The sequence below is a fragment of the Hippocampus zosterae genome, chromosome 1 (assembly GCF_025434085.1).
Source record: "Hippocampus zosterae strain Florida chromosome 1, ASM2543408v3, whole genome shotgun sequence".
In the NCBI taxonomy this organism is placed as follows: Eukaryota; Metazoa; Chordata; class Actinopteri; order Syngnathiformes; family Syngnathidae; genus Hippocampus; species Hippocampus zosterae.
In genome coordinates this window covers 8420382-8448291 of record NC_067451.1, presented here as the reverse complement: position 1 = coordinate 8448291, position 27910 = coordinate 8420382, and the positions used below count along the sequence as shown (strand labels likewise).

The 27910-nt window shown below is 47.0% G+C and overlaps 2 protein-coding genes and 1 long non-coding RNA gene across 6 annotated transcripts; 1 reads left to right on the top strand and 2 right to left on the bottom strand.

The window, feature by feature from the left end:
• Positions 1-3208, top strand: LOC127601092 (uncharacterized). Its single transcript, XR_007962486.1, has 2 exons — positions 1-2460; positions 2492-3208. It is a non-coding gene; the product is annotated as an uncharacterized LOC127601092 (long non-coding RNA).
• Positions 1913-12009, bottom strand: zgc:109889 (uncharacterized protein LOC553542 homolog). Of its 4 annotated transcripts, none has more exons than XM_052065992.1 (11): positions 11192-12009; positions 9134-9267; positions 8184-8318; positions 6700-6853; positions 6500-6617; positions 6012-6080; positions 5672-5716; positions 5432-5565; positions 5074-5358; positions 4588-4997; positions 1913-3868 (listed from the first exon to the last, which is right to left on the bottom strand). In XM_052065992.1, the coding sequence occupies exons 2-11, from the start codon at positions 9264-9266 to the stop codon at positions 3711-3713; spliced, it is 1641 nt and encodes a 546-aa protein (XP_051921952.1). In that variant the 5' UTR covers position 9267; positions 11192-12009; the 3' UTR covers positions 1913-3710. The 4 variants fall into 4 exon arrangements, with proteins under 4 accessions (XP_051921952.1, XP_051921943.1, XP_051921968.1 ...); XM_052065983.1 differs by having other exon boundaries at positions 5672-5719; positions 11192-12007; XM_052066008.1 differs by lacking the exon at positions 6012-6080 and having other exon boundaries at positions 11192-12003.
• A 1083-nt stretch (positions 12010-13092) lies between these two features.
• htr2cl1 (5-hydroxytryptamine (serotonin) receptor 2C, G protein-coupled-like 1) lies at positions 13093-20107 on the bottom strand. Its single transcript, XM_052065973.1, has 5 exons — positions 19607-20107; positions 19264-19464; positions 18395-18679; positions 16849-17042; positions 13093-15269 (listed from the first exon to the last, which is right to left on the bottom strand). The coding sequence occupies exons 1-5, from the start codon at positions 20019-20021 to the stop codon at positions 14697-14699; spliced, it is 1668 nt and encodes a 555-aa protein (XP_051921933.1). The 5' UTR covers positions 20022-20107; the 3' UTR covers positions 13093-14696.
• Between the last annotated feature and the right edge of the window lie 7803 nt (positions 20108-27910).

Sequence of the window (27910 nt, the reverse complement as noted above, 5' to 3'; positions counted from 1 at the left end):
GTTCTGCCCACAGTAAAGGTTTTGGGCCATTTCATTAATAGTAATTCCGTTTAGAATTTTCATTTAGTTATCGCGGTGCATTGTGGGTAGCAGACGCCATGTTTCAACAGAGGAGTCATTACAGAAAGCCTGACAGTGGTCGTTGCAACTGGTCCTCCTGAGTTATATTCCTTTCGTTTCACCTTCGAAAGCAATGGCTCTAAGTCTGCTCGTGTTTATCATTATTTAGAAATGTGTTTCGGAGATTGTTTTCCCTCAATTGTTGTTATTGGAAATTCGCTAGCTTAGAGTATTGCTAACGATGTAGCGACGATGCTAAATCGGTGCTAACAAGCTAATTAGCATGCAAAGGTGCTGCGAAAATGCATCGTTTATCGTTGTTTGTCACATTTTGAGCTGTGTTTATGTCCTTTGTTAAACACCTGACGATTTGTGTTGTATTTGTGTACACAATATTAATGCATGTTTTAAATCTGTTCATTTCAGTTTCACTCTACAATTCATTGAGCTGATGTCACAGTTGTTCACTGTACGCCGTCAAGAAGACCGTAATAAAGGAGCAAGACGCTCAGTTTCCTGGCTCATGAATAAATGAGTTTGGCTTGCTGTTGACCTGTGTTAACACACTCATAGTATTTAACACATAGCGATAACAGTACACTGGATATCAATATAAGAAGGGTGTCAAACTTTTAGTCACTGGCTGCATCGTAGCGATGGCTTCCTTTGGAGGGCTGTTATGACCGGGAACCCAAATAAATGTACAATCGCCTTATATAAGCTACACACCCAAAAAAATGATGAATAACTGCATCTGTAATCAGAGGCTAGCACAAACTATTCAAATGTTTATTTTAAAAGGGTGATTGGAAACAAGAATTGCTAACAAAATCTCAAAGTTTATAGAAGTGAAGACAATTGCAATTTTGGTATTGGAGCAAAACAGAATTTGCTTTCATAGGCCACATAAAATGATGCAGCGGGCTGGATCTGGCCCCTGCGCCTCAAGTTTGACACCTGTGCATTACACTGTTGGAGTAAACCCGCCTATAGAAAACGATCATAAAGACTTCAGGAAATGGCGGCGGATAAACTTTGGTTTGTTATATTTAATGTTACTTATGAGTGTGCACAGACTAATAACAGTGCAGTTAGTATTTTGAGTTCCACAATTTGTTTTATTATGTAGTGAATATGTAAGGCACAAAGTGTAAATTTGTTGTAAACAAAACAACTGCTGGGGAAAAGCTCTTGATAGGCTTCCACTGTCATCCTTTTGTCTCCTGGGAGAAAGGGCTTGCCTGGCTGGTTGTGCCTTTAGATGGCCGTGGCCAAACCTGGTCACCCCCCTGCTGGCGCAAGATGCACTTAATTTCCCATAATGGCTCAGATTATTTCTTCGGGGGCGCTTGGCAATGAAAATGTCCTTCCTACCCTGAGGGCCATCTAAGGGACTCATTTCACAACCTCATGTCACATGATCCAGATAGACACCAAGGGGCAGGGTGACGATGGGGGATTTGGGGAAAATATGTTAATTTTCCGAACGGTCAGTGTATTTCCAGGCTGGTCTTGGGCATTACACACACACACACACACCTTGTCGACAACGATTCTCGGGCCTAATTTTGTTCCCAACACGTCCCTGATAGACACACACGTGTGCATGTGAGCCCCCCGCTCTTGAACACACTCACCAGGGATGAATAAGGACTGATTGCTGGGGAGAGCTTTTAATATTCAACACGCAAGTTGCAAGTCAATTAATAGAAAGAAAAATATTCAATGTTTGCAATTCATGTGATCAGCAAATGCTTTAATGGCAGATTGAATTGCTTTGTTTGGATTGACCTAGTTTTGCAGTTTAAGACTATTTCAAGTTGGGGGGGGACAGCAAAAACAATGCACAGAATGAAGACATCAAGTTGAGTATTTATTGTCTATAGATGCATGCATACTTGCTTACAGCAAATTTCTCTGAATGATTAAGAATAATCTTACTGCAGCATCTACCCAATAGACGCGTACAGCGACAAGGCTGAAAACTTGACAAGCCCGTCAAACTTTTTCTCGGCAATACAGCCATCGAACTATTTAGCTCAAAGAGTATCACTCAACAGTCCATTTAATTCCACACATCTTTAAGTTGAGTCCTTTTCAAGAACTGTGCGTCTTCTGTTTATTTAACAGGAACCTATTATCACATTTGCAGTTGAAAAGAAGCAAATCCGTCAATGATTTCACCGTTTTACAAAGCACAATGTTTTCAGTCTTGGCCTAAAAAGAAAGTATGAAATAATACTACAGTCAATCAAAGCAGATGACTCACAGCAGCACATTTCAACAAAGCAGTCAAGCGAGAGCTAAGTGATGACGCCGTTTACTAAAAAAAAAAATGCTGTACATGTGGTGAGAGTGCAGACAACCAAACCTCCACAATGCTCACATTAGGTCGAGCGTGTGCCCCGTCGAGTGTCGCAGCCTTTACAAGTTCCGCAAACGTTCACAGCTTTGGATTGAGTACGAGAGACCAAAAAGGCAATTTGAAGTTCGGTCCGAACTCGCTCTCGCGGAGTCTAAAGGATGGCTTCGTCGGTGACGTCATCACTCGTTGCCACCCGAAGAGACTTTGGGAGCTTTTGTCACTTAGTTGAAATCTTGGTCACTTTGCATGAAAAACGCAAATGTTTTCTTTCTTCTTTTTACCGCTTTCAATTCACAATAACACAACTGCTCACTTGAACTTTGTTCAACTTGTTATTTCATACAACAGAAAAGACAAAACAACTTACAACAAAGTCACTGTACAAATGTTCACGTTGTTTTACTGTAATACTTTCTCACCGCCAGGGGGCTCCCAAGTAAACGAGAAGTCAAAACGGATGGCGGTGAGACAGCCAATAGAATTGGCCAATTGCCGTCGGTAAATCGCCGCTTTGCAACGTCAACAAACGTCTGAATGCGTCGATGCACGCGTGACTGGCTTCACGTGACAGGCGCTGTACACTTGGTGAAGAGTTTAGTTAAGTGTAAATGGAAAAGTGCTCACATGGGGTTACTGTTCCTTTTGCTGACGTGCAAACACCCGCAACCGTGCTGTCAATTCCAAGCTGGATGGACGGCAAAATATTTGTTTTGTTGGGAAGACGGGTGTTGTCAGGGCCAACCCGCGTTTCCCCTTTCCATAAGGTGTGTTCAATCATAATAACATAATATACACTGTTCAAAAGTTTGGGGCCACCCGGACAATTTCAAGATTTCCCTGAAAACAAACTGTTGGAAAAGAGGAAGCATTTTGGACTCCGGGGAACAAGAAATGATCTTTGAAAAAAAAGCACTGATATGAGCTTGGCGGTAATCAGCGTACAATTGTGACCCATTTATATGCATTGGGGGGAAAAAAAACATTCTGAATTTCTCAGATTATTTAAAAAAAACAGGGATAACGTGTTGGGGCAGCGGAAATGGAGGTGGAAAAACTAATAGCGAACCAAAAAAATAATAATACATTGACTGATATGTGAATTCTCGGGTGGCTAACCACAGGTATGGTGGGGCCCAATCTATTTAATATTATCTGCATTGAAGAAAACAACCTGCTTTTCATCGCCCCCCTGCAAAACATGAGTTCAAACTTTTGAACGGTTGGCATTTGAAGGAGAAAACCTGTCGACAACGTGCGCGGCGCCTCACCGAAGCAAAACGGATTTTTAGTCGGACCACTCGTTCTCATCCAGCTCGGAGTCGTCGTCGGACTCGCTGTACTCCACGGCGATGCGTCGGGACAAGATGGTGGCCACATCGTTGCCGACCGGCTCGCGCTTGGCCTCCTGCTCCCTCTGCTCCTGCACCTTCCTCAGCTGGATACCTGGAAGAACAAACCCTTTAGCACGCCACGTGTCCAACTCCAGACGAGAAAGGGCCCGCCACCGCCAAAATCAGTCAAGCGTGTCGACTCTTAACTCCTTCATTCCACAAGACGTACTTGTACGTCTTTTTAAAATTAGGCCCCGCCTACCAAGGACGTACTTGTACGTCTAAGTGGGGTTTTTTTTGCGTCATAGAGAGGAGGAGGGTCTGATGCAATCTGTGAATGAGAATAAGCCGTTTGCATCGTAAATCCTGTAGAAAAACCACCAGTAGGTGGCAGTGGTGCCTCACATGCTTGAAATGCATGCTTTTCCCAAAAGCTCTTTTTCTCCGTTTTTTTGCCCAGGAATCGCCATTTTCATGAAACGTAGCCATTAAGTAATGCCGATTGCTGAAGAATGGAAAAAAAGAAAAAATGTTTTTCTTCTGAAAGAAGTCAAACTTTATTTTGGTAGGCTCCATGTTTTTATAGCATTAGAACCAAATATTCCGTGGGCCTTGCAAGGGCGTTGCTCCAGTGAAAACGGCAAAATTGCACATTTTCTACACTTTTAACATCTCTTACAAGCATTTGTTTTCTCCACATCCCCTCCACGTGAATTCAACAAAAATAGTTTTCTTCAATTTGATCAGAGAATGAAAGCAATCGTTTAATGAGGCGACGTGCACTCTGAGGGAAAAGCCAAAAGGACTCCGGCCTCTGTGAAGTAGACCCACCTCTTCGGATGGCGGCCAGCAGGTCGGAGCGGGCGTCGCTCATGGGGATCATGCCCAGCACGGCGCCCTTCCTGGCGGAGGGCGGGGCATCCGTCGCCGCCTGACCCACAGCGGTGCGCGTTGGCGAGGGGTGCGCCATGGAGCCACCGGGCGGAGGGGGCGGCGGAGCGGCTGGCGGCGCCCCGGAAGGAGGGTGGGCGGGAGAAGGGACATAGTTGACGGGGGGCGGAGGAGGGGAGGGCGAGTAGGGACGGGAGAGGGCGGAGGAGGCGGGGAGCACGGCGGAGGTGGCGCCGCAGGGCGGGCCCGGCGTGTGGTCGAAGGCGGTCTGAGCGGAGGGGATGGTCGGGGGAGGCGGCGGGGGCGCCGGTGGGATGTAGTACTCCGGAATCGTGGAGGGCTGGCCGCCGCTGCGGGGACAAACACAAAGCCGTTTCAGAGGTCAGAGGTCAGGCACGGACTTGGACGAGCGGCAAGCGAACGTACCCGTGGCCGGTGCGGTAATCCTTGAGGGGGGGTTGCCTGGGCCCGTTGACGGTCAGATCGCCAGCCGCCTGGCTCACCTGACCCGACGGGGTGCGGCCCAGGGAGGCGGCGTGGCGCCCGGCCGCCCCCACCCCTCCTGCTGGCTGGTTGGCCGGCCTGAGCCCCCGATCCAGAGACTGGGTCTGGGCGGCCGCACCCGAGTGGTCCCTGTTGTGGCGGTCTGTGGCGGAGGCCTGCGTCGAGGGGTGGCTGGGACTGGCGGGGTACGAGTCGGATGCCGCGGACCTGACGGGAAGGGACGTCAGTTACCGGCAGCGGAGCGAAAAAGGCTCACTCGGGCGGCATGTTGGCGGCGTACCTGCTATCCGGGGACAAGGAGCCCTCGGGGGACGTGCCATGGTAAGGGGAGGGCGTGAGCCTGGCATCGGGTCGGAACTCCTTGTCGTAGGCCAGGACATTCCACTCCTGGCGGCGGTTACGAGCCTTGCGCACCTTGGAGACAAAGACGTGAAAGAAAATGACGTGCGGTCCATCCTGGCGACGCATCCTTCAACACGTGCGAGGACGTCGCCGGGTCAGAGCTCCCGTCCTCACTGACCTTTTTCACTTCTCGGCCCGGGTCATCCACCTGCCTCTGCTGCTCCTGCTTCAAAGACAACACAGACACTTGATTACGTGTGCTGGACTTTGAAAGGTGTCGCCAGGTCCACAGGACACGCGCGCGCGCACACATGCATGTACGCGCAAAATGACTCACTGAAGCAGACGTAACAAAATGCAAATCAATAAGATGCAAAACACAAGCGTGATGAGTGTGTGTATGTGCTTGCAACGTAGATCCTCAGTGAGGTGCGTGGTTGTGTGTATGTGTGTGTGCGTGTGTGTTTGCAGGGTGAGGGGGCATTAGAGGGAGAGGTCAGGGGTCAGGGTTGTCTTACAGAGATGGACAGGGGGCTCCTGGGTGGGGCCTGTCTGGAGTGGGACCTGTCTGGATGGGCCGGACAGCCCTATGGAAACACGGGAGACAACAAGCTGCTGCGTTAAGACCGAGAAGACGGAGGAGGAGGAAGAGGAGGAGGAAGGGCCGAAAGGAGGAAGGCGCTGCGAATTGCCGAAAAGAGCGAATGCCGGCGGCGGACGCGAGGAAATGAAATGTGGGCAAAGGTGAGCAAAGGCTTCCAGCAGAAGCCGGTCAGGACCGGCTGTGAGGTCCGATAAGAATTCAGATGACTCAAATGTACAGCGTCGGCACCTTTCAGGAAGCGAGCGCACACGAGGGCCATCTGGCGCTTTGGTCAGCGCCTGACCGACTTCTGCCACGAACGAGAGCAGCAGAAAAGCAAAAGGACGAGCACACGATCCAATCAAAGGCGGATGCACGCAAGTCGGGGCAGGCGGACGGCCGGGGCGGCCGGCGGGCGCTCACTTTCTGTCGCCTCTTCTCCTTGCGCTTGTCCTCGGTGGCCTGCAGCATCTTCTCCTTCCACAAGTTGAAGAAGTAGGACGAGTCCGTGTAGAACTTGAGCGCGTCCTTCTTGTCGTCTCTGCGAAGAGATTGAGAGAGAGAAACGCCGCTCACTCTCAGCACGAACAAATATGCGATGTAAAGGCAAGATGTGCGCCCACCTGTAGGGGCTGAGGATGTTGAGCGGAGGAGGTTTGTCACAGCGACGGTACATCTCCACCACCGGGTTGGGCACCGACGTCCTGGATACCACCTGCTGGTCTTGGATGGTACTGCTCTTGAAGGCCTTCCTCATGTTGATGTCCTGCAGGGACACTGAGGACGACAACACCCGCAAAGAAAGCGTCACACTCGCGTCCAAGCGTTTGAGTGTGTGTGTGTAAATCGAGATTTAACACGGCTGCGACGTTAAGGATCGCCAGATGGCTTCACACCCCCCCCGCACGCACACGCACACTAAAACCCACCGACGTGACATATGCTCCCACCACTCACGTCTACATACTCGAATTGATATTTCAGGTATTCGTAATTTACTTCAGCATTCCTTTTTCCAACGTGTCGTCCTTTGTAACTGCTTTGCAGGCTGGTTAATCCCCCCCGCCCCCCTTTGGTTGCCCCCCACATCTTCAGAAGACGACGCACCATCAAAAAGATGGAAGTAGACAAGTGCGGTTGAGAAAATTGTGATTTCGGTAGCAAAACGGATTAGCGCAACAACAAGGAATGTTATTTCCGAAAATTGTTACTGTCGATGAGGTCAGCGACAAGACTGGCCGGTAGTGAATGCGTTGGGGCAGCCTAAAAAAACCACCTGTGACTGCCTTTCCTAAGTTTGCAGTTGCATCTGAAAAATCACAAACATGTCAAGTGCTTTTTTTTTTCCAACATCCCGACAATCCCAACCTGTCAATTTGATCACATAAAAGCCTGCGGCAACCCGTGCTAACCGGTTTATCTGACAGTCCACATTAGTTTGTACTTAACTCTTTACTTCCTCGTACTTGTACGTCTTTTTAAAATTAGGCCCCGCCTACAAAGGACGTACTTGTACGTCAAAGTGTTTTTTTTTTGCGTCATAGAGAGGAGGGTCTGATGCAATCTGTGAATGAGAATAAGCCGTTTGCATTGTAAATCATGTAAAAAAGCGACCAGTAGGTGGCAGTGGTGGCTCACATGATTGAAATGCATGCTTTTACAAAAAAAGCCCTTTTTCTCCGTTTTTTTGCCCAGGAATCGCCAGTTTCATGAAATGTACCCATTTTGTAATGCCGATTGCTGAAGAATGGAAAAAAGAAAAATTGTTTTTCTGCTGAAAGAAGACCAAACTTTATTTTGGTAGGCTCCATGTTTATATCGCATTAGAATATTCTGTGGGCCATGCAAGATCAGTCAAAATCCAGTGAAAATGGCTGCCACTGATTGAGTTAAGTGCATTTCACACTGACTCGAATCATTACATTGACGTTGACCAAAGTCTTGATTCCAATAGGATCTGAATTTCTACTGCAGCCCGAGAAGAGAAAAACTGAGAAAAAATCAATAAAATTTGGACTCATCTAAAGTGATAGAACCGCGTATGGAAGCGCTCCCCTTAAATGGCGAGCACACACCGGCCCACACACACACGTAGACGCACACGCACCTTCTTCCACCGTGGAGTCGAGCTGAGTGACTTTGACCGCGAGTTGGTCGACGCGTTCCTGCAGGCTGCTCATCCTCAGGTAGAAGCTGTTCGCTTCATTGAAGAGCTCGCCGAAAATGTCCTCGGCGTGGCGACCTGCACAAACGCACGCGGGGAATTGCCATTGGATTTTCGTTGGATCGTGGAAGGTTTGTTTCTAGAGATCTCGTAGCCCACTTCACTTCGATGGATTTTATTGATGTGATTTCTTGATTCAACAACAAATGTGGCGCTAGGGTGTTAACTGTGAAATAGAACTCAGCTTTCCCAAAACTGTCATTAGTCAGTTGTGATTTAGCAAGGGGCGGGGTTTACTTTTTCACAGAGGTCGTTTTGGATTTATTATTTTTTTGGGGGTGCCAAAATAAATGAAACTGGCATTGAGAAACTGCATTTTGCATTTCCTTGGGTTGTCTCTGTGTGATATTACTGTTTGACAGTTTGATGAACTGAAACCTTTCTGTGTGATAAATATGCAAACAGACAGAGAAATCAGGAAAGCGGCAAATACTTTTTCCACAGCACTCTACAAAGCAAAGCAGCGAGTCTGATGGAAAAGAGTCAACGTAAGATGCCTTCACAAAAATAATCCACACAAAGCTTAAACGTCCACTTCCTGTTTGTAGTCTCGTCCTGTTGATGATTTTTGATGTTGGCTGCGATAATGTCAATAATGTCAAAATGGGATCATGTTGATTCGCATTTATTGGTCCAATCACGGATCAAACACCTGTTTTGAGTTTGGTTGTTCGCCACCTTGTTACCACACAGCACGTTTCAAAAAAGGCACTTAGCACTGAATTGAAACATTTGCAGAAGGGGGCAAATTAAATTCATCTGTACGGGTTGCTGTATTTTTCTTTTGACTAGAATTGTTGACAAGACCAAAAGGAGCCACGCGTCATACTCACTGAGGCCTCCCAGCTGCTTGATGATGGCGGCGAGCGTGCTGTTGGTGACACATTCCAGCTCGCTGGTCACACCGTGCGGCAGCGCTCCGCGGCACAGGTGCCTCGGCTCGATGCTTCTCTTCACCAGCGGCATGCTAAATGCGCACGCAAAAAAAAAAAAAAAAAAGCATTTCGGATGAGATTGCGTGAAATTCGAGGACAGTGCCGCTGGATAAGCGATCTAGAGGGTGATGAGATCAGAAGTTTAATAACAGTACCCCAGGGCTCACTCTCATTGCCACGTGAGTATTGAAAAAATTCAATTCTTGTCATCGTCATACGATTCTTTTTGACCTGTACTTTGTCTGGTCCCTCACCAAGGACCTGTTTGCCATCTGTGTCAGGGCATCAAGTCCGAGACAGCTTAGCCCCTTGACGTTTATAACCGTCATTAAAATCCCTCAAGGGGAATTTTAACAATGATGAATCAATAATCAATAATATGGGCAGAATGGAGGACGCTAAGTAAAATACTATTTTGGAGATTGCGCTGGCTCAGATCCTGATCAGTGGGAAGGAATGAGATGACGGGGATGGATGGTTGTCATGGCAACAGGTCTGGCTGGAGTCGCTAACAGGAAGGGACATTTGACGGATGGATTTTTTAACCAAATCTGCTACTTTACACCAAAGAGAAATAATGCTGCTCTTGTCTCAACTTCCTCCAAAAAGGGGCAACATGGCCATTGCAATTGTACCACTGGATGAATGGCAACAGAATGATGTGGCATCTGCCTTCTCGCAGTAGAACATTTTTTTTTAATTCTGCCAGTCACTACATTGCTAGATAGATTAAAAAAGATACAGTCACATTTCTGGACCAATTAAGTATCATTGGATCACTCCCTGTGGTGTAATGGTTAGGAATCAACTGTATGACCCGACGGACTGACGCTAATGCTCTTAAGGCTCCGTCTGCTTGGCCTCAGCAGATGCACGTGGAAACAAGTCTCAGAAGTCTCTTGCCCCATCACAGTAACGTCAACGTGGCCCAGACAAGTTCACAAGATAACTTGGGAAAACGACACTGGACTCAAGTGAGACTGAAGCAAGAAGAGATCATGTTCACTTGGTCTCCTGATTTGTCCATGTAGTAAACAGGTCAGCCAAAGCGGCAGTGGCCTGCCCCGCAGCCAGCACCGCCCCCGGCCCCTCACAATTGAATGTGTTGATCTCAGCGAGCCTGGAGCAAGTCATCCGGCAGAAAAGTGTCAGTGAGCTCTGGGGGGGGCAATGAGGTCAGCTGGGGGTGGGGGTGGGGGGCAAGGTGGGTTTATTGCTGCGAATGCACGAGTGAGGGACGGCCGGGCAGGCACAAGTGCCGTCTGACTTTGAGTGATTGTGACAAGCCTAACGAGAGCGAGCTTGTTTGCTCTCGTCTCGGCTTTTCCACCTCAAGTTGGCACCAGTGAGCGCCTGTGCCAAATTCCAGCTCCTTCTGCCACAATTTGGTGACGTCAGCGCCAGAGAAATCTCTGCAGAATACAAATGTGCACGAGAAAAATGCTAAACAATTCCAATGTTTCTCACGAACGACGATCCTCGAGTGCAACACGATTGACACACAGCGGCATATCTTGTGGTTACCGTGGCAACCAGAACGTCCGAGAGGTGGGGGAGAGAGAATGAGAGAGAACTCGCGGGAGGGAGGAGGGGCGGCAGGGGGGATTGGTGCCTTGCTAGAAGGCACATGGGGTAGGTAATCGTACATGTGACATGCACACACATGGGAAACAAATAAGTGCATGGTGTGTGCGCGCGCACACCCATGCCTTGTTTGGCGCGAGCTTTGTGCGGATATGGTTGAGGCACGCACGTCCTCGACGCATGTCAATTCCTAAGACGAACACCGCTCGACGACGGTCACGCGCTCGGAAGGCGTGGGGTCGGCGTGAAGGGGATGGAATGGGTGGGGTGAGGTGGATTGTCGGGGCCTTTGCGGTTGAAGCGCGTCTCCGTGTGGGTACGTGCGGGGCCTCAGCGTCTGCGCGTTTGCGCGCTCCCGTTTCAGAGACTTACCTGGCCGCCTGGCTTTTCGCTGATGCTTCCTTCTCAAGCCTTCCGACGATTCTGCTCGTCTCCTCCACTCAGTTGGCGGCGTCCATGTTTTTGGGGGAATCAGTGGATGGACGTGCGGACTGATGGAAGATCGACTGCCGCTAGACTGCTCGGTTGTGGTTTCCACGGCAGCGACGTCGACATGACAAGCGTCAAGCTACCCTGCGGTGAACCATACACAACTTCCGGTATACATTTCACAATAAAACGGAGTGTAGAAATGATCTACCTAAGATGGTGAATACGGCGAGCACATTTGTTTCATTATTTGTATGTCGTTCGAGTGCCAACGAACAGAATTAGGTACAACCGTGGGTTTTTGGTCTTATTTCATCATTGTACTCATACCAAAATAAACATCTTAACGTGTTATTTTTGTGTGTAGGTAGATTAAATTAAAATTATTTGAGATCCTCTTCATGGTTGTTTCTCAGTATATGTGTGATGACTGCAGTCGCCGTCCTTCTTTCCGTCAAACACCGCATACGCGTGAAACACTGTGACGTCAGCGCTGCCTTCATTTATGGAGGCGTCACTTCAAATTGACGTCACGTGATTGACGTGTGTGTCAAATGATTCTCCGATGGTTAATTTTGACTGCCACAAGCTTGAAAATTGAAACTCTACGTTTAATTTAAAATCCGTAGACACGTCACGTGCTACGAAGAGGCACATGTCCTGTCGCCACGTGGTGTCGTTGTTGCGTTACAAGTAAATCTTCGCTTCGCTCTCCGAGGTGCTGATCCGCCTAATTATTTCCTGGCAGAATGCATTCAAGATGTCGCAAGACGTCTCAGTTTTTATTTTTAATTAGAATATGCATAAAAAATTGTGAGGATTAAAAAAACAAATTTCAGATAGTCATTTGAACGTCGTAAGATATCACACTATTTGTATGGGGGGGAGGGGGGGGGGCAGCGGTTTGGGTTGCAAAACCGATGCTCAGAGTTGCCGTTGCTTTTACTGTGAATATGCCAAATAAACACGTGGAATCTTAAAATAACATCTGAAGTGTAGACTGTTTCTTGGAAAAAAAAATATTTTGAACAGCTTCGCAAAAGTTGACATACAGCATATTGAATCGTTTTTTTCTTTTTTTTAACAGTGACGTAACACATCCCTTTTCCGTAGTTCTGTGTTGCCCTCAGTGGACAAAGTTTGGACTGTTGAGTTGGACAAAAGTCAAAAGACATGTGGCTATGCAATGGATTTTTTTTAATCATATTGCAGCACCCCGCTTGAAAGAAACAGAACAAGTTATTTGCCCGGTGACTGATTACCATCAAAAGAAAATAAAAATGCTTGGCGATTTCCTGGTTGTTTACAGGCAGAGTTGAGGATATATTTGGGGACGCGTAAAAGTGTAGCCATGCTCATATGCAAATGAGTCACCATTTCAAAACGAGATTGTGATGTTATTCAATGTTTTTGGCGGGTTATACTGAGGTCAATCATCGCACGCAGCTCCTTGAGAGACAACAATACAGATTCATCTTGCACAAAATTGTTGTTGCCTAGCAACAAAAGTCTGTCACAAGTTTCCATTCAAGGACACACGCATGAATACTCTTCTTACTAACTGGAAATATATCTTCTCTCCGTCTCTGATGACAGACACGCGAAGATCTCAAATCTCCTTTTCCTATCATGATAAATCTTCCGGTCACTCTTTGATGGCATAGATTCGGATGTCTTCTCTCAAACGCTTTTTGCGATGACATTGAGATTAGGATGGTTTCTCAGAATAGACTATGAATAAAAATAACAATAATAATAACAATAATTAAATGTGAAAAACAATTGTAAATAGGACTGCGATTTATCCATTTTGTATTTATATTGCACTTAATTTAAGGGTGTTTGGTTTTTTTTTTCTTCTTCTTCTTTCTACCCACATTCTTGCTGCTGGAGGCTGTAAATTTCCCCAGTGTGGGACAAATAAAATATATTATCTTATCTTATACTCGCCCAACTCTGCCAGTAAACCTCTCCCTGTACGTCGAGACAATGGTCGAGGACCTTACCGTGAGCTCCGTCGCCCGTGCGTCTTCGACCGGACGGGATAAGATGAGACCGGCCAGGCCAGAGGCCATCGTGGTCCAAACATCCACACTTGATATGCTCACACCTCATAACCTCATGTAAAAAAAAGCGCATTGTCGGAAAATGAACGAGGTCGGCCAAGAAGAAAATTTCTAGGTTCATTCTTAATTGCATTCAAAACGCCTGTGCTAATATGATATAACCTTTGACCTGTGGGCTTCCAATTTTAACTTTGCAAACGCGACTGGATCACATCCGAGCAAGACCTACTTTGTCTGTATGTGTCATCTCTCTCTCACAACTCAGTTAAAGTCAGGGAGGGATATTTGGCTTTCAGGTGAAATTTCAGGACGAGCCTGAAATGTATTCAAACCTTTGCAGGCGAACTTAATGTGACCTCCTCTTAGCTTTTGAATGCACAAGTCCAACTGTTAAATATTTCAGTACTTTTTTTTTCACAAGTTGCTGTTATCTAACTAGGAGCTTAACGACAAAATTCACAACAGGCGTTTGATCCTTGAATCGACCAATCAATGTCCTGGTTTAATTCGAGCTGTGTGTTTAAAGACATTTTGACATCATGAAACCAAGACGACACCTGACAATGGATCACCTGTACCTTGTGCCATTGTGATGCTTCAAACAGAACGTTCTCAAACGAAAGTGGCCACTGAGCTGAGAGTGTCACAGTGTGTCATCAGCAAGTTGCAAAAGAGTTATCGAGAGACTGGAAGAGTCACGGAAAGTCACAACATTGCCAAACAATGATTGAGGCCCCGGTGTACCTCAAATGGAACGGCCTTCACTTTCAGCTGAGTGGCCATGTAGAGCCTCGAAACTCTGCATCCGACCCCTTCAAGAAGAACGGGATGCCTTGCCATGATATAATATCAATGTAGCGTGACCTTTTTACCCTTTTCATCAATCTCACCTGAAAGCCAAATACCCCTAACATTTTGTGAGTGGTGTTTAATATATTATTTTTAGATATCATTCGACTTCAACACCTCTGATTTAAATGACCAATTCATCAGCACGCACTGTAGAAGCCTGAAACGATCATGAACAATTGAATCAGTTGTGTTGGAGTAGGGCGAGATCTAAAACAGGCATGACATGGCTCTCGGATTTCCCTACCGCTGGCATGTGTGTGTGTGTGTATAACAGACACGCGCGTGTGCATGCATGTGTGAGTGTCTAAACAACCTAATAATTTGGAACTTTAGTTTTCTGTTCTTTCTCTTAAAACACACGCACCACACAAACACAGACTTTTTCCAGGGCCAACATGGCCGCTGGATGGCGCTGTCAGACCAGCGGTTGTCTTTTTACATTCGATTTCGGGGGTTCCGCTGGCTCCCAAGACCGGGATGAGAACCTCCTACACGTTTCAGGCCGAGCCACAAGTCTGTGTCCATAAATGTCACACGCTGCTGGTGTGAAACGCGGAGGCAGGGCAGTAGCTGATGAGCGACAGCTCCTGTTCCTCAGTATCGGTTTCGGAAAAGGCCCCGCCGACGTCGTGGCATACCGAGAGGCTGGGCGCCGCGCCTCTCCCCGTTCGCGTCCCTTCGTCAGTGACGCCCTCGGGGTCTGGCGTTGGCTGACCGCCGTTTCGACAGTTACTGTCACGGCCCCGTTGGGGGCAAGTCTTCCTGTGGCCGTCCGACAGGAGCGGCGTGACGGCGTGCGAGGACGGAGGCGGGGCCACCAGCGGGTTCTTCAAGACCTGTGCGGCCCCAACCACGTTGGGATTGGCGACCACGTTGTAGCGACAGCGGATATAGCTGGAGAAGGCTCTCCTGTAGGTCTTGTTGAAGAGCGTGTAGACTAGCGGGTTGACCCCGGACGAGATGTAGCCCACCCACACGAAGACGTTGAGGAGCTCGTGAAGCAGAGACTCTCCACAGGAGGCGCCGCACAGCACCAAAGTGACGTTGGTGATGAAAAAGGGACACCACATGACAAGGAAGAGGAAGAAGACAATTCCCAACACCTGGAAGCGGACAGCAAAAAGGGAAGATGAAGAGGAGGTAGAGGGACAAGACGACGCGCGGATGGAGAGAACGCCATGCAGTGCGCGTAGTAGCCACTAGGGGACAGTAATTCATTCAACCGACGAAGTTCCGATGACACTGGAGAAAGGGCCACCGTGAAAGAAGATACAAGGACTCGCTTCAAATGTTGCCTCGGTTCCCTTGAAAAAAAGTAACTCCGCTTTACTGATGACTTTTTACCCCTTCTTACAACGTGAGACGAGTTACTTGTTTGGAGGCCGACAACGCTCCCTGCACTGGAAGAAATTGACTCTTTTATTTCGTCAAGCGGTTGCACAAACTAAAATCAGACCGTACATCTATTTTTTAAAATGAATCTGAATCCAGAGGATTTTATTTTGTGCGACCACTTGAAATGAAAATTGAGTATATTCAACACACCCTTTGTTTTTGTTTTTCAGTGCGACATAAAAATGGTAACCGACTTTGCCAATACTTTACTGGAAGTTACTTAATTTAGTAAATAAATGCATGAGACAGTGTGGGTCTCCTGACTTTACTGAACAGCAATAGGCTACTTGTTAAAAATAAAATAAAATGAAGATAGTGTCACGGGATAACACTTGTGTGTATACATACGGATGATCTGTCTACAATGAAAAGAATGGTATGTTGAAGGTTTTCAATTTCATTTCGCTAAGCGGGTGCACAAAATGAAATCTGGATCCAGTGACATTTTTTGAGTAGTCTATCGTAAATGACATAGCGTTCAATAAATTAGACAAATCCTTTTTTTCAGTGTGTATTGTACTGAACAGTTAATTCTGTAAGTGCATGCTTGTTTTTTGTTGTTGATTTTCTTTTTTGAAATCCCGTGAGGCAAAAAACAACTAAAAAAAACACAGTCAATACTTGCCTCGGGGAAAGCTCATGAAAAATTCCACGCACGTTGTGCGGCTTGCTTTAATATCAGCGTTGATGTCTCTGCCTGCGCTCAACTCCTCCGTTACCAACGACCAGTCAAATCGCATTTTATCATCCGTCGATTATATTGCATTTTCATCGTTTGACCCTACTTTCTAGGGTCGAGTAGAAAACAGGGTGCTCAAATCCTGTCCTCGAGAGCCCCTATACAACCTCTTTTATAGGTCTCCATCCTGATCATTTAAATCAGGTGTGTTGGAGGTAGTAGACATCTAAAATAGGCTGGTTAGTGGTTCTCATGACCCAGACTTGGGCATCCCTATATAAATAAAGATGAATCGTATTGCATTGTATCCCTAAAGTAGAAGGTCCTCTGGGCTCTGTACATCTCATATCATTATTTTTTACTCTCGCGTAAGAAAAGAACCCGAGTTAATAGAGCTCAGACCTTCAACAACACCCCTGGAATCAAATTCAGTCAAAGGACATAATTGCAGCATGCATATGATATAACTTGGAGGAAGAACAAGTGTAAAAAAAAAAACCAAAATAAAAACGCTTTCAACATTTTGGCTCAATCTGCAGCCTCCTCAAACGGAACCATTTGGCATCCTTTTAAAATAAAATCCTACGAGAACCTTGAATCAATCCCACCTTGGAGGCCCGCCTCTCGTTCTTGATGGCCTGCATCATTCCCCGTCGCCCGTGGTAACCGACGGCGTCGCTCCGTCCGGGCCCGGCGGCCGGCGAGCTGAGCTGCGACGTGGCCTCTGAACCGGGAAGGATGCTGACGCTCTCCGACGCGGAGACGCTGAGGAGGATGCCGGCGTCGGACGGCGGCTTGAGCTCTGTTTCGGGGGGGGCAGGCGGCCAACTTAAGATTCTTCAACATTTCATCGGCAACCAATCAACAGTCGCAAAATTCATTATGGGCAAAAGTGCAAGCGTTCTCAGATGTCAGCGCTAATATTAAAAAAAAATAATTGTCAATGCTCAGGTGATGCTTGTCAAGTTGACCAAGTAATTGATGATGTCAGATTTTTTTTTTTAAGGTGCCACTTCAAATGCAAGCTGTCTCAGTCACTCTTCCCACCATCCTTGGGTGCACAGGCCCCGCCCCTTGACCCCTTCATCCAGTCGCACTCGCTCATCAGGTTCACATTCAGATGGCAACGAGTCAGCCTCGTAAAACTCGACACCGATTCACATGACAACTGCAGGGTCACTACAGTATATCAGAACAATATAGCAGGATGAGCCACAAGTTTCCATATTCAAGGTTTGTATAGCTGTGATACATAAAAAAAAGAAAAAAAAAACATGCATGTGTCCGTGAGACCATGAAGGTCTCTGTGATTTGATGAGTGAGTTGGAGGTCGCGCCAGCCCAAGCGGATTGCGAGCGTGTTTGTGGGATGAAACACTGACAGTTGAGTAAGATGTCTTCTTTGGTTGCTTTTTTCCATTCCAAATTTTGGTTGTAAATTTCCCCAGTGTGGGACGAATAAAGGATATCTTATCTTTTCACAATAAAGAGCCGATCGATCGACCACAGCAGTACAGTATCCCCTTGTGTCTTCGATGTTCCGGAAGATTTGTTGAAGGCTGACGTGAGGATTTAAGGTTGCTCGTCAGCTAGCGTTAGCATTTGTTGCGTTTGAGCTGTGATATCCATATTTTGCAAGTGCCCGCGCTACCGATGTGATTCTCTGTCAAATATTTCCACACAGTTGAGTGACAAGAGCTAGTTTGGTCGACTGCTCGGCTAACTTGTCGCCTTCACTTAACTCATTCACTCCCAAAGACGTTTTTAAACGTCTTTTCCGACTTCGTCTAGAATTGGCTGGTACTGAATGCGTTAATCTGGTCACGGTTGATCAGACAAGCTGTCATCTACTGTCACTGGTTAAGGCTGCGGTCGCTTGAGCTGGACTGTTCTGTTGCTCGGATTACTGACAAAGTACTCAGCTTGGCAGAAATCCAAACTAAACCTGCCGTGATGATGAAACAGAGACTCCATATGTAAATACTTTTGCTACTCCATCACCAGGCAGCCTTCCCAGCACAACTAATTACAATGTCATTACATATACATAACATAAGTTGAGATTTTTTTCTGGGGCGGGGGGGACATCCGGGGACAAATCTGCCACCCGGAAGTGTCGACCCGCCTTTTGAAAAGTGCCTTGTTGGGAGCTCACCTGGCGGGTCTGGCAGGTTCGGGGGGGCATTCGCATGGATCTCCGAGGCAGGTGGCTGCAAAGGCTGCTGGGGGGATGTCTTGGAATTGCACAGGAAGACCGTGGCCTGCCTCTGCAGCACTTGGATGGTGAGGCCGTACGTCACCACCATGATGACCAGCGGGATGAAGAAGGCCACAAAGGAGCCAATCAGAATGAAGCGCTTCTCGTTGAGCACGCAGCTGCCGTTGACAAAGACCTTGTCCTCGTTGTGGAGGCCGATCACGGGGATGGGCATGGAGACACCTGCGGAAAAAAACAAAACTGCTTTGTCAGCTTGCTGCCTTCGTCAAGCGCTTGATTTACAATTTCTCACACTTGGAGAAGATTGTTTTGGTACACCTCCTAAAAACAAGTCAACCGTTTGTGAAAGATTTCTGGCACTGCTCGCTTGCCAATACACACACACGCGCGCACACAGGAGCCTCCAAAACAGAAGGAGACGCTTAAAATGTTCCTTTGTCGAGCCTTTCTTGTCTTCTTAATGAGACATTGAGGTGTTTTGGTTCACTCGGGCTGCTTTAAAACCTATTTTGTTGTCTGGAGTGCCCGGCGGACATTAAAAGTGCATTTTCAAAAGACTCGTTGCTTGCCTTCTCTCTTGTTAGTGTGGAATTTATGCCACACCTGAGAGTGCAAATAGAATTTTTTTTCTTCTCCTTTTAGAGGTAATCATGAAGAATAAAACTCCGCTGCTGGACGGCAACCGTATGAATTACGGATTGATTTAACTCGAAAGAAAAACGTTTGCGGAAGTGAATGGCGTGAAGGCGATTAAATGGCGTTGAGTGAGAATGATTGAAGGAACGGAATCATCAATATCTGGATACCGATGGATATGGTCCAGACGGCGGCAATCTTCATCATGGCTTTGGTCCTGGAGTTGAAGCGGCTGTGTTCGATGGGGTTGCGGATGGCTACGTAGCGGTCCAGCGAAATGGCGCACAGGTGCATGATGGAGGCGGTGGAGAACAGCACGTCCAGATAGATCCAGATGGGGCACAAGGTGCTGGGAAGGGGCCAGGCGTAATCTGCTTTGACAACACAACAAAAAAGCGACTGAAAGTGAGACGCGGCGAGCTAAAAGGGTTTTTTTTTTGTTTCGGCAGAGTGACAGCCGAACGTTCCGATTGGCCTTCCAGTTGGTAGGGGTGAGACGTCAAGCGGACTCACCGTAGAGGATGTTGATGAGGGAGATGGGCATGACCAGGATGCCCACCAGCATGTCGGCCACCGCCAACGACCTCAGGAAGAAATTGGTGGCATTTTGGAGCTTCTTCTCCAGGGACACGGCAAGGATGACCAGGATATTGCCGCCGATAGTCAGCGCAATGATGACCAGGATGAGCAGCGCCGGCCAGTTCTTCTCCTTCATGGCCGAGCTGGTGACCCCCTCCCGTGTCAAGTTGTTCACACCGGCACTCATGGCCACCGCCATGCCGGCGCCGCCGCCCTCCGCCAGGCTCTGGTTGAGCTCCGGCGAGCCGTTTCTCGGCCAGGACGTCCAGCTCGCCACTTCCGGGGAGGCAGCGGCGGCGGTGGTGGCGGTCCCGAACCCGCCGAGGGGAGCTCTGGCCAGGCTGGCCATAGCCAAGGAGAGTGTCTTAACCCGTCGGAGGTCGCAGAGGCATCAAGGGAGACTCACTTGACCAGTTTGGAGGGGATTTGAACACATTCACTCCCAAAGACGTTTTTAAACGTCTTTTCAGATTTGGCCTTGAATTGGCTGGTACTGAATGAGTTAAAAACAAGGACAGGCGGGGGAATGCGATTGATCATTTCAGGTTCAAGTTCAACTCCCATGCCAAAAAGTTCCAGCTAGGAAACGACGGCTCCAGAGTCCTCCGTCTGGATCTTAAAAGTGGACGAGTGGCGTTCATGGCATTGTGTTTCCACGCTTAGAAGATACTTGCGGGGATATCCTTTTTCAGGCAGGGACGGATCTGGGGAGAGGATGAAAAATGCCTTTAATGTCTATGATGCCGCTTGTACCCCCGCCCGCCCCCACCCCAAATTTTAATCAATCCTTTCTCACTGACGTTTTAACATCTCGTCCCGTTTCGTCATGTTCGGGGAGTACAGGGGAGCTCCTTTCGCGTGTTCAACTTGAAATGCTAACGATAACTGAGAAGTCAGGTCTTCTGCCTCCCACTGTCGTCTCAATTTCAGGTTACCGCGCAGATGCTTTCACTGATTTATCCCGCTTCCCAGCCGACCTTTGATCTACGACCGGAGTGCTGAGGCGGAAGGTGAAACCACACCCCTCTCCATCTCGCCGCCAACACCTCCTGTGCCATCTGGGGCACCCAAAGGTGATTTCAGTGCCAGATGAGCTCTGGAAAGACTTTAATCCTTTTGAGGCATATTCTCAGTATGCTTTGGAGCGAAATTACAGGGAGAACACCCCAGACAGATGGTTGCAGATAAAAAAAGTATGGCGGACATGGTGGAAGGCGGACAGAAAGGTATGTTGCACAAAAATAGTGAGAGTATCAAGTTGCGATCGTTGGCAAAATCGTCCACCCACTTGTTGGCCATTTAAGGACACGAGACGGCAGGTTCTGCGGTTGCGGAGAGCCATGATTCATGTTTGTCAACATGAGCAAGTTCAACCGGCATCCCGGTTCAAGTGTAAACAAACCAAGATGGAATTGTTTTTGCGCTTATTTTGCTGGTTCCAGTACAGCAGGCATGTCCAAAGTCCGGCCCGCGGGCCAAATCCGGGCCGCAGTCGAATTTCATCCGGCCCTCGGCCCCTGTCATAAAATCAGTGCCGTCTGGCCCGCAGTTTGGGCGCAATGGAACACGTGTTGCATTGACTGAGGTCTCGTATACTGGTGAGTGATGTTTCATAGAGTACTGCTTCCCTCTAGTGGCTAAATGAGTAATAGCATTCACTAAATGAGTAATAGCATTTAGACACTAGAGGGCATCACTCACGAGTTAACAAGACATCACTCCGTGTTTATATTGACGGATATGTCATATTTCAAATGATCCTTGCAGTTGTGGATATGTGTATTGCTTGTTCATTTCCCTGTTGTTCGAGTCAAAGGTTTTGTGACTATTGAAAAGTCATGGTGATACATCTTATGTTTCAAATCAATCAATTTGCACTCAGGAGACTTCTGTTTAAGAAAAAGTCAAGTGAATAAGCAGTTGCATGTGATATACCTGTTTCAAATGAACCAAAAGAAATTCTTAAGATTGTTGAAATTAAAATAAAAATGGAAATGTGAAACAGACTGGCTTACTAAAATTTGTTGAACAATATTGTTGTTCAATGTAAAGAATGTCAGCCAAGGTCGGCCCCCCCGACATTTTACCACATAAAATCTGGCCCCCTTGGCAAAAAGTTTGGACACCCCTGCAGTACAGGATTGTAAACGGTTAAATGTCTTGCTTTTGCTTTTATCCGTTACATTTATTCATTTCTCTTAACGTTGTTTGGAGCTCGAGGTTTATTTTGTATTTCAGCTTTATTTCTCCAGGTAACGCAATTGAGAAAATATTCTCATTTGTAATTCAGACCGGGCGACAGCCAAGGCAAAAATAAAAGCTAATTGTAAAACATAAGATTGTAAACTAACGCGATGCATCACCGCACAAGGCGAATGAAAGTCTCAAAAGCGGGACAGTAAACAGTTTCGCTCATTAACTTTTGAAATGATGACATCGGGATGACTGAGATGAGTTTTCTCCGTTGTGCGGTCTTTTTCAGTCTCTCGGGGCAGAAAATTGAGAAGAAAATACACCAGAAGCGGTTCACACTTTGGGAATGACAAGGTTAATCGAACTGCTATAACAGAGAGCACGTTTGACGGCACGAATGGCGAGTCGTGATAAATGTAGACTGGAAAGAGGATTTTGAATGTAAGGGCAGTTTGGATGGAGGAGCTCGCCGAGTGCATGTGATAGTGTTGATCTCAACATTTCAGAGACGTGTACCAAGAATAGAACCCCGCAAGTGCTTTTGAGAAATGGTACGGGGCTCTAAGAGGAGACCCGTCACCCTCACTGACTGAGCGCCCGGAGTAGTCAACTGTCAAACCAAGTGACACAAAGAGCGCAATATTTTATTATCCAACCGTGACCACATCTAATAAGGCTGAAAGCGGAGGATCCCACAGCACTTCGGGTCTCTCGATGTTCTCGCAGGTTCACGAGTACAGGGAACTGCCCTGCACTCCAAAACACACAGTTGTCTGGGTGTCATGTCCTCATACACGTGAATCCTGAAGCACGGTTTGGTTTATCGGAAGGGTCTCAAACGCAACTTATAAATTGTCTAAAGTCTGGGCCACATTAAGTATTCCACAACTAATCCAAGCCTCTCAATCTCTTAACAACAGTTTAAAACATGAACGGTGACCCGGTCCCCATTCTCAAGATATGTTGAGGTGCACCTGTGCCCAACCAAAAAAACGTTCCAGAAAACGTTTTTGTCGCCAGAGTCTTCGGAAACGTTTTGAAAACGACATGACTGGGATTGGGTGACATCACTTCACCGAAATTTGTCATGGTCCAGAAGGTAGCCCATAAGTGAAAACAAATGCCTCAGCCACCGACACCCCCAAAAACACATGTACCGCATTCACATCAAACTTGGATGTCTCGTAGAGAGCCACAAAATATCGTCCCGCGGGGCCGCAAGCGACCCTCGGGCTGTGGGTTTGAGACCCTTTGTCAATTGTTTGGTCTCGCCGGAAGCGCACGCAAACTGTAGCTTCGAGGCGGCACCCATAGACAATATGAACATCTGAAGCAATAGAGTCATGAAAAATTGGAACCAGATGAAAATACGGTCGTAACCCACATTTTGTAAATTCACGTATATTTGCAGTCTGTCAGCGGAGGCCAACGCAACCAAATCTCACATCAAAATATTACTTTAGGACCATCTTGTGACATATTTGTTCCAAGGAGCTATGTTGAAGTGACGGGAGGGGATTTGTTAAGGCGAGCCCGAGTCCTGTCTAATTGAGAAAAAAAACGTGTTCGATCCCTTTCCGCAGAAATACCACAGTAAGGATTGTAAGCGCCATCTACTGACTGGATGTCACAATTGCAAAGATGGCAAAGTGCCATTCGGCATATGCAACGGTGCTTCCCGATGCACCCGACCGGTGATTCCGACGCATGTCGAAGTTGGCCGGAGAGTTGCGAAGCTTGCATTTGCAAATACGCCACGGCAGAGTGCACGTCCACGTGAGCGTTTCCGCACCGTTTGAAGCCACCGACCTCATAGTCCGCAGTGGGCAGAGGAGGAAGGGGGGGGGGGGGGGGGAACATCAAGGAGAAGAAATGTGCCTCAGTGAGCCGCTTTACTCTTTGTATTAAAGTGTGACCGAAGGCTGCCTGAATACATCTGGCACATTTCACTCTCAAGCGCGTGTCGAGTGTCTCCGTGAGCACACAGAGATGGCAAAAGATCCAGTTGCTTTTTTCGGGTTGTCCCTACCGTTGCTGCTCTGTTGGATAAAAGCGACACCGTGACCGAGCTGTTGCTTCTGGTGGCGCTTGGTGTTTATGAACTGGAAATCTTTCCGCATAATCACATTTTCCATAAAAGCTGCTCAAACAACAGTAATAAAGAGCAAAGGAGCAAAGCCCCATTGCTTGTTTTAATTGCTTTGCGTTTCTTTGAATCGTTGTGATTGCATTATTGGCTTCAATGCTCGATTACATTCCACTGTGGCTATGCATATTGAATCGCTTTTGCTCCGAAACTCAACGTTGTACGGCTCGGGCTTACCCATTAAAAACGCGCCACGCTACAAACATGATTTATGACATGACCCTTGACAATTGGGGAGATAAAAGGAAGTTGATGGAATGGCTTCTCGCCTTGAGGGGGGAGGGGTGGCCGCTATTAGTAAGCCTCCCCGTCGTCGTCCGGCTCTTCCCGTCACGCTCCCGCCTCGCCGCCGCCTTCGTCTTCTGTCAGTCCACAGCTTCGGACCGGCGGTCTCACGGGTGTCCCTGTGCCTGCGGGGACACGAGGATAGGCCTTTGCTTATTTGGGTGGTTCTCAGGAGTATGGTTCAGCCAGATGCTCAAACGCTCAGAATATTTTTTTTCAATCACCAGATTTCACTGCTTTCAATATTATAAAATACTCCAGAGATAAAATGAACAATCTTACTGAAATGGGTGCAGTTCTTGATTTGTGGATATATTTGGAGTAATGAAAAATGGCCATTGCGACAACTTCTTTGTGAGATGCCAACACTTCGTCTAACCCATGTAATCGAGGGCCTTTGGTGTCAATAAACCGGCAGAATATTCACACGTTACCGTTTATTCGAGTCCAACATTGTCCATAATTGACGTCAGCAGAAAAAAGAATTGTGTTTTGGTTGTTACATGTTGAGTCCATGAGGTACCGCAGACAATTTATGACGGTAATGTACGACGTACTTCCACCGCAACAACTTTAGTAAATTGAACCGGATGGTCAATGGGTTTACTATAAAATAAGATGCTTAAAAAAAAAAAAAAAAAGACGACATATCGTGTGTGCTGTCCATTTTTATTGGTAACATAAATAACAGAATAATTTTTTTCCCCCCTCACTAATTGCATGCACTATTTCGTTAGTGTATTCTAGCGCGGGAGTCAGCAGGATTTGAAAGGTGCGCAGTTCAGCCGCCGCCATTTTGCATTTTTGTGGCGCGAATAGCTAATGCCATTGTTCACGAATCAAAGTTCGTTTTCGACATACACTTTGTCATTTGTACCAGTTTTTCAACTGAATGTCTTTGTATGAAGGCAGTGAAGCTTCTCAACAGTAAAAAATCATTTTAATTTTAAAAAATAATAATTTTAAAAATCAGCCCGTCTGCCTCCCATTCCTGACGGCTGGGCTTGAAATCTGGGCTCATGCCTGCCCCCCAGTGGCAAAGTGGGTTCCCTCTGCGTATTCTGCCTTCCGTCCACATTCCATAAACAGGCATGTTAGCTTCACGCGAGACTCCAAATTGCTCACAGATATAATTGTGAGCGTTACAAACGGTCCAGGTGGAACCTACCTCTCAACCAAAGTCAACTGGGAAAGGCTTTAGCTCAAGCGCTACCGGAATAAGCGCTATAGAAAACTGAGAAATTGATTATATTACAGCTGTTCTGACATTGCGCCCCCCACACCCCCACACACCCTCAACCCCCAGTGCTACAAAAGTGTTCCATCACTGTGAGACTTTGTAGCGTTGCTAACCTTTTACAGTGAATGGGCATGTACATGCCTTGAGTGTAGTAGCAGGTTGTGCAGCAGCACGCCAGGCAGCATTGAGCTCAGTGTGCGGCGTAACCTACGATGTCTTCGCCCGCCATAAACGGGTTCACTATAAATGCTAACAAGCACCTTTGAGCGCGGTGCTGTAGGAACATGTCGGGTCAAAGGGCCCCTTTTCATCAGCACTAAGCCGGGCGGCCACCTAATGGACCGCGCAGATGGAATGACATTACACTCCCGCGGCCGGGTGGGAGGATTGTGTGAGCTTCTTTACAACAAATTCCATCTGGAACTCTGTGACAAGAGGTTAGCCTCTGTATCGAGACTTGACGTCAAAGTGTCTTACACTTAGAAACAACTGTGGAACAAAACAGAAATAAATGCAGGACGCACTCAGAAGCTTACTAAGCCAGAGGGATGATGTGACACAAGATATGAGGAACACGAGAACCCCGCCGTGCGAGACGTGATGTAAGATGACGCATCAAAGATGACATGAAGGACGAATGCGGTGCGATGGAAAAGATGAAATGAGACAAGTGGACTCGTCTTGGTTGTTTTTTTATGTTTTTTATGTTGTTATTTTATGTTTTATCCAAAAGCGCCTGTGCATTCGCGTCGATACAACATGACCGCATGCCAAGGTTCAGGTTTAGTGAAGATTGACTGACGTTGGTGAAGCCCAAAAGGAAATTTAAAAGGATTAGTTAGTTAGACGCATAAACAAAAACAGGAGAAAAAAACCTGTGCAACCTTCCAATTGCGCAATCCTTGGTGTGTCAACAAGTCCTTGACAACAATGTGTGTGTGTGTGTGTGTGTGTGTTTGTGTGAACATTCATTCATTCATCTTCCGAACCGCTTCATCCTCACTAGGGTGCTGGAGCCTATCCCAGCTGTCTTCGGGCAGTAGGCGGGGGACACCCCGAATTGGAAGCCAGCCAATCGCAGGGCACAAACATTTTCTTGAAATATTACCGTATTGGCCCGAATATAAGATGGTGTTTTTTTTTTTTTGCATTGAAATAAGACTAAAAAAGTGGGGGGTCGTCTTATATTCGGGTTCTAGACATTATTCCCATTCACGACGCTAGATGGCGCCAGATATCATTGAAGCGAATGCTGAACTTGACTTCCCAAGACAAAGTTGGAACCCCTGCCACGAAGAATAAAAATAAACATAGCGGTAGCATGAAGAAGAAAAATGAAAAATAGCGGTAACAAGGAAAAGAGAAGAAAATAACAGAAGAGATAACAGAAAATGGAGAAACGTAGCGACGATCTGGAAAAAAGTGGGCCGAAGATCGGCCAGGCTAACCGGCAGCTGAGGAGAAGTTATGATATCATTTTCAAAAAACAGAAGCAATTCATTTACGAATGTCATTGCACTTTCGATTTGAATGAGGCAAAATAACATGCTCTTTCTTTCAAATATATTGTTGTAATCATTTGTTTCAGATGTACTGTAATTATTTTCTGTGTAAAAATTAATTTGGTGTTCAAAAAGTCTTTTTTCAACCTCGAGTCTTGAAAAAGAGGGGGTCGTCTTACAATCATGGCCGTCTTATATTCGGGCCAATGCGGTATTTACGGTTTGGCAAGGCTCAAGATGGTTTTGCATTCATGCAGTACGAACAAGCGCAAAGAAAGGCAGACAAGCACGAATGACCTTCGGGCTCGCCGCTATTCCTCCACCCACACACGTCCGAGCCGTTAACGACGTTCCGCGTCGATTTGCACGCGCACGTGCTGTCAATGGCAATTGTTGGGACTCTTACGTACATGCCGCAATGTTTTCTCGCCGGTCCTCATGCGATCATGAGGACAAAATATAAACATGTCACAGCACACCCACAGGAACGGTCGTGAACTTTCCGACTCGGCTTGGAGGACGAGGAGGAGGCGTGACAGAAAAAAGGGGAAAAAAAAAAGAAAGGGTTACATCTGTTGTTGGGAAGGCTGTCAAGGTGCTCTTTGCCCTTGAGTGGGCAGCATCGCGCTCCTGTCGTCCATCCATCCAAGCTTCCACTTGCACATTAAAAAGTGGAGGAAAGCAGACACTTAGTGCATTTCAATGGCACTTCTCCTCCCCGGCCCCAAAACAATTTTTGTCCTGCACGTGACGACGAGCAAACCTTGATAAACACAGCTATGGGCCATTCATTTCCCGCCAAGAAAAATAACAACTAGCAAATGAAAAGTTGGGCTTCCATGAAATGAAACCCAGAGCAGATGTCGGCTTAT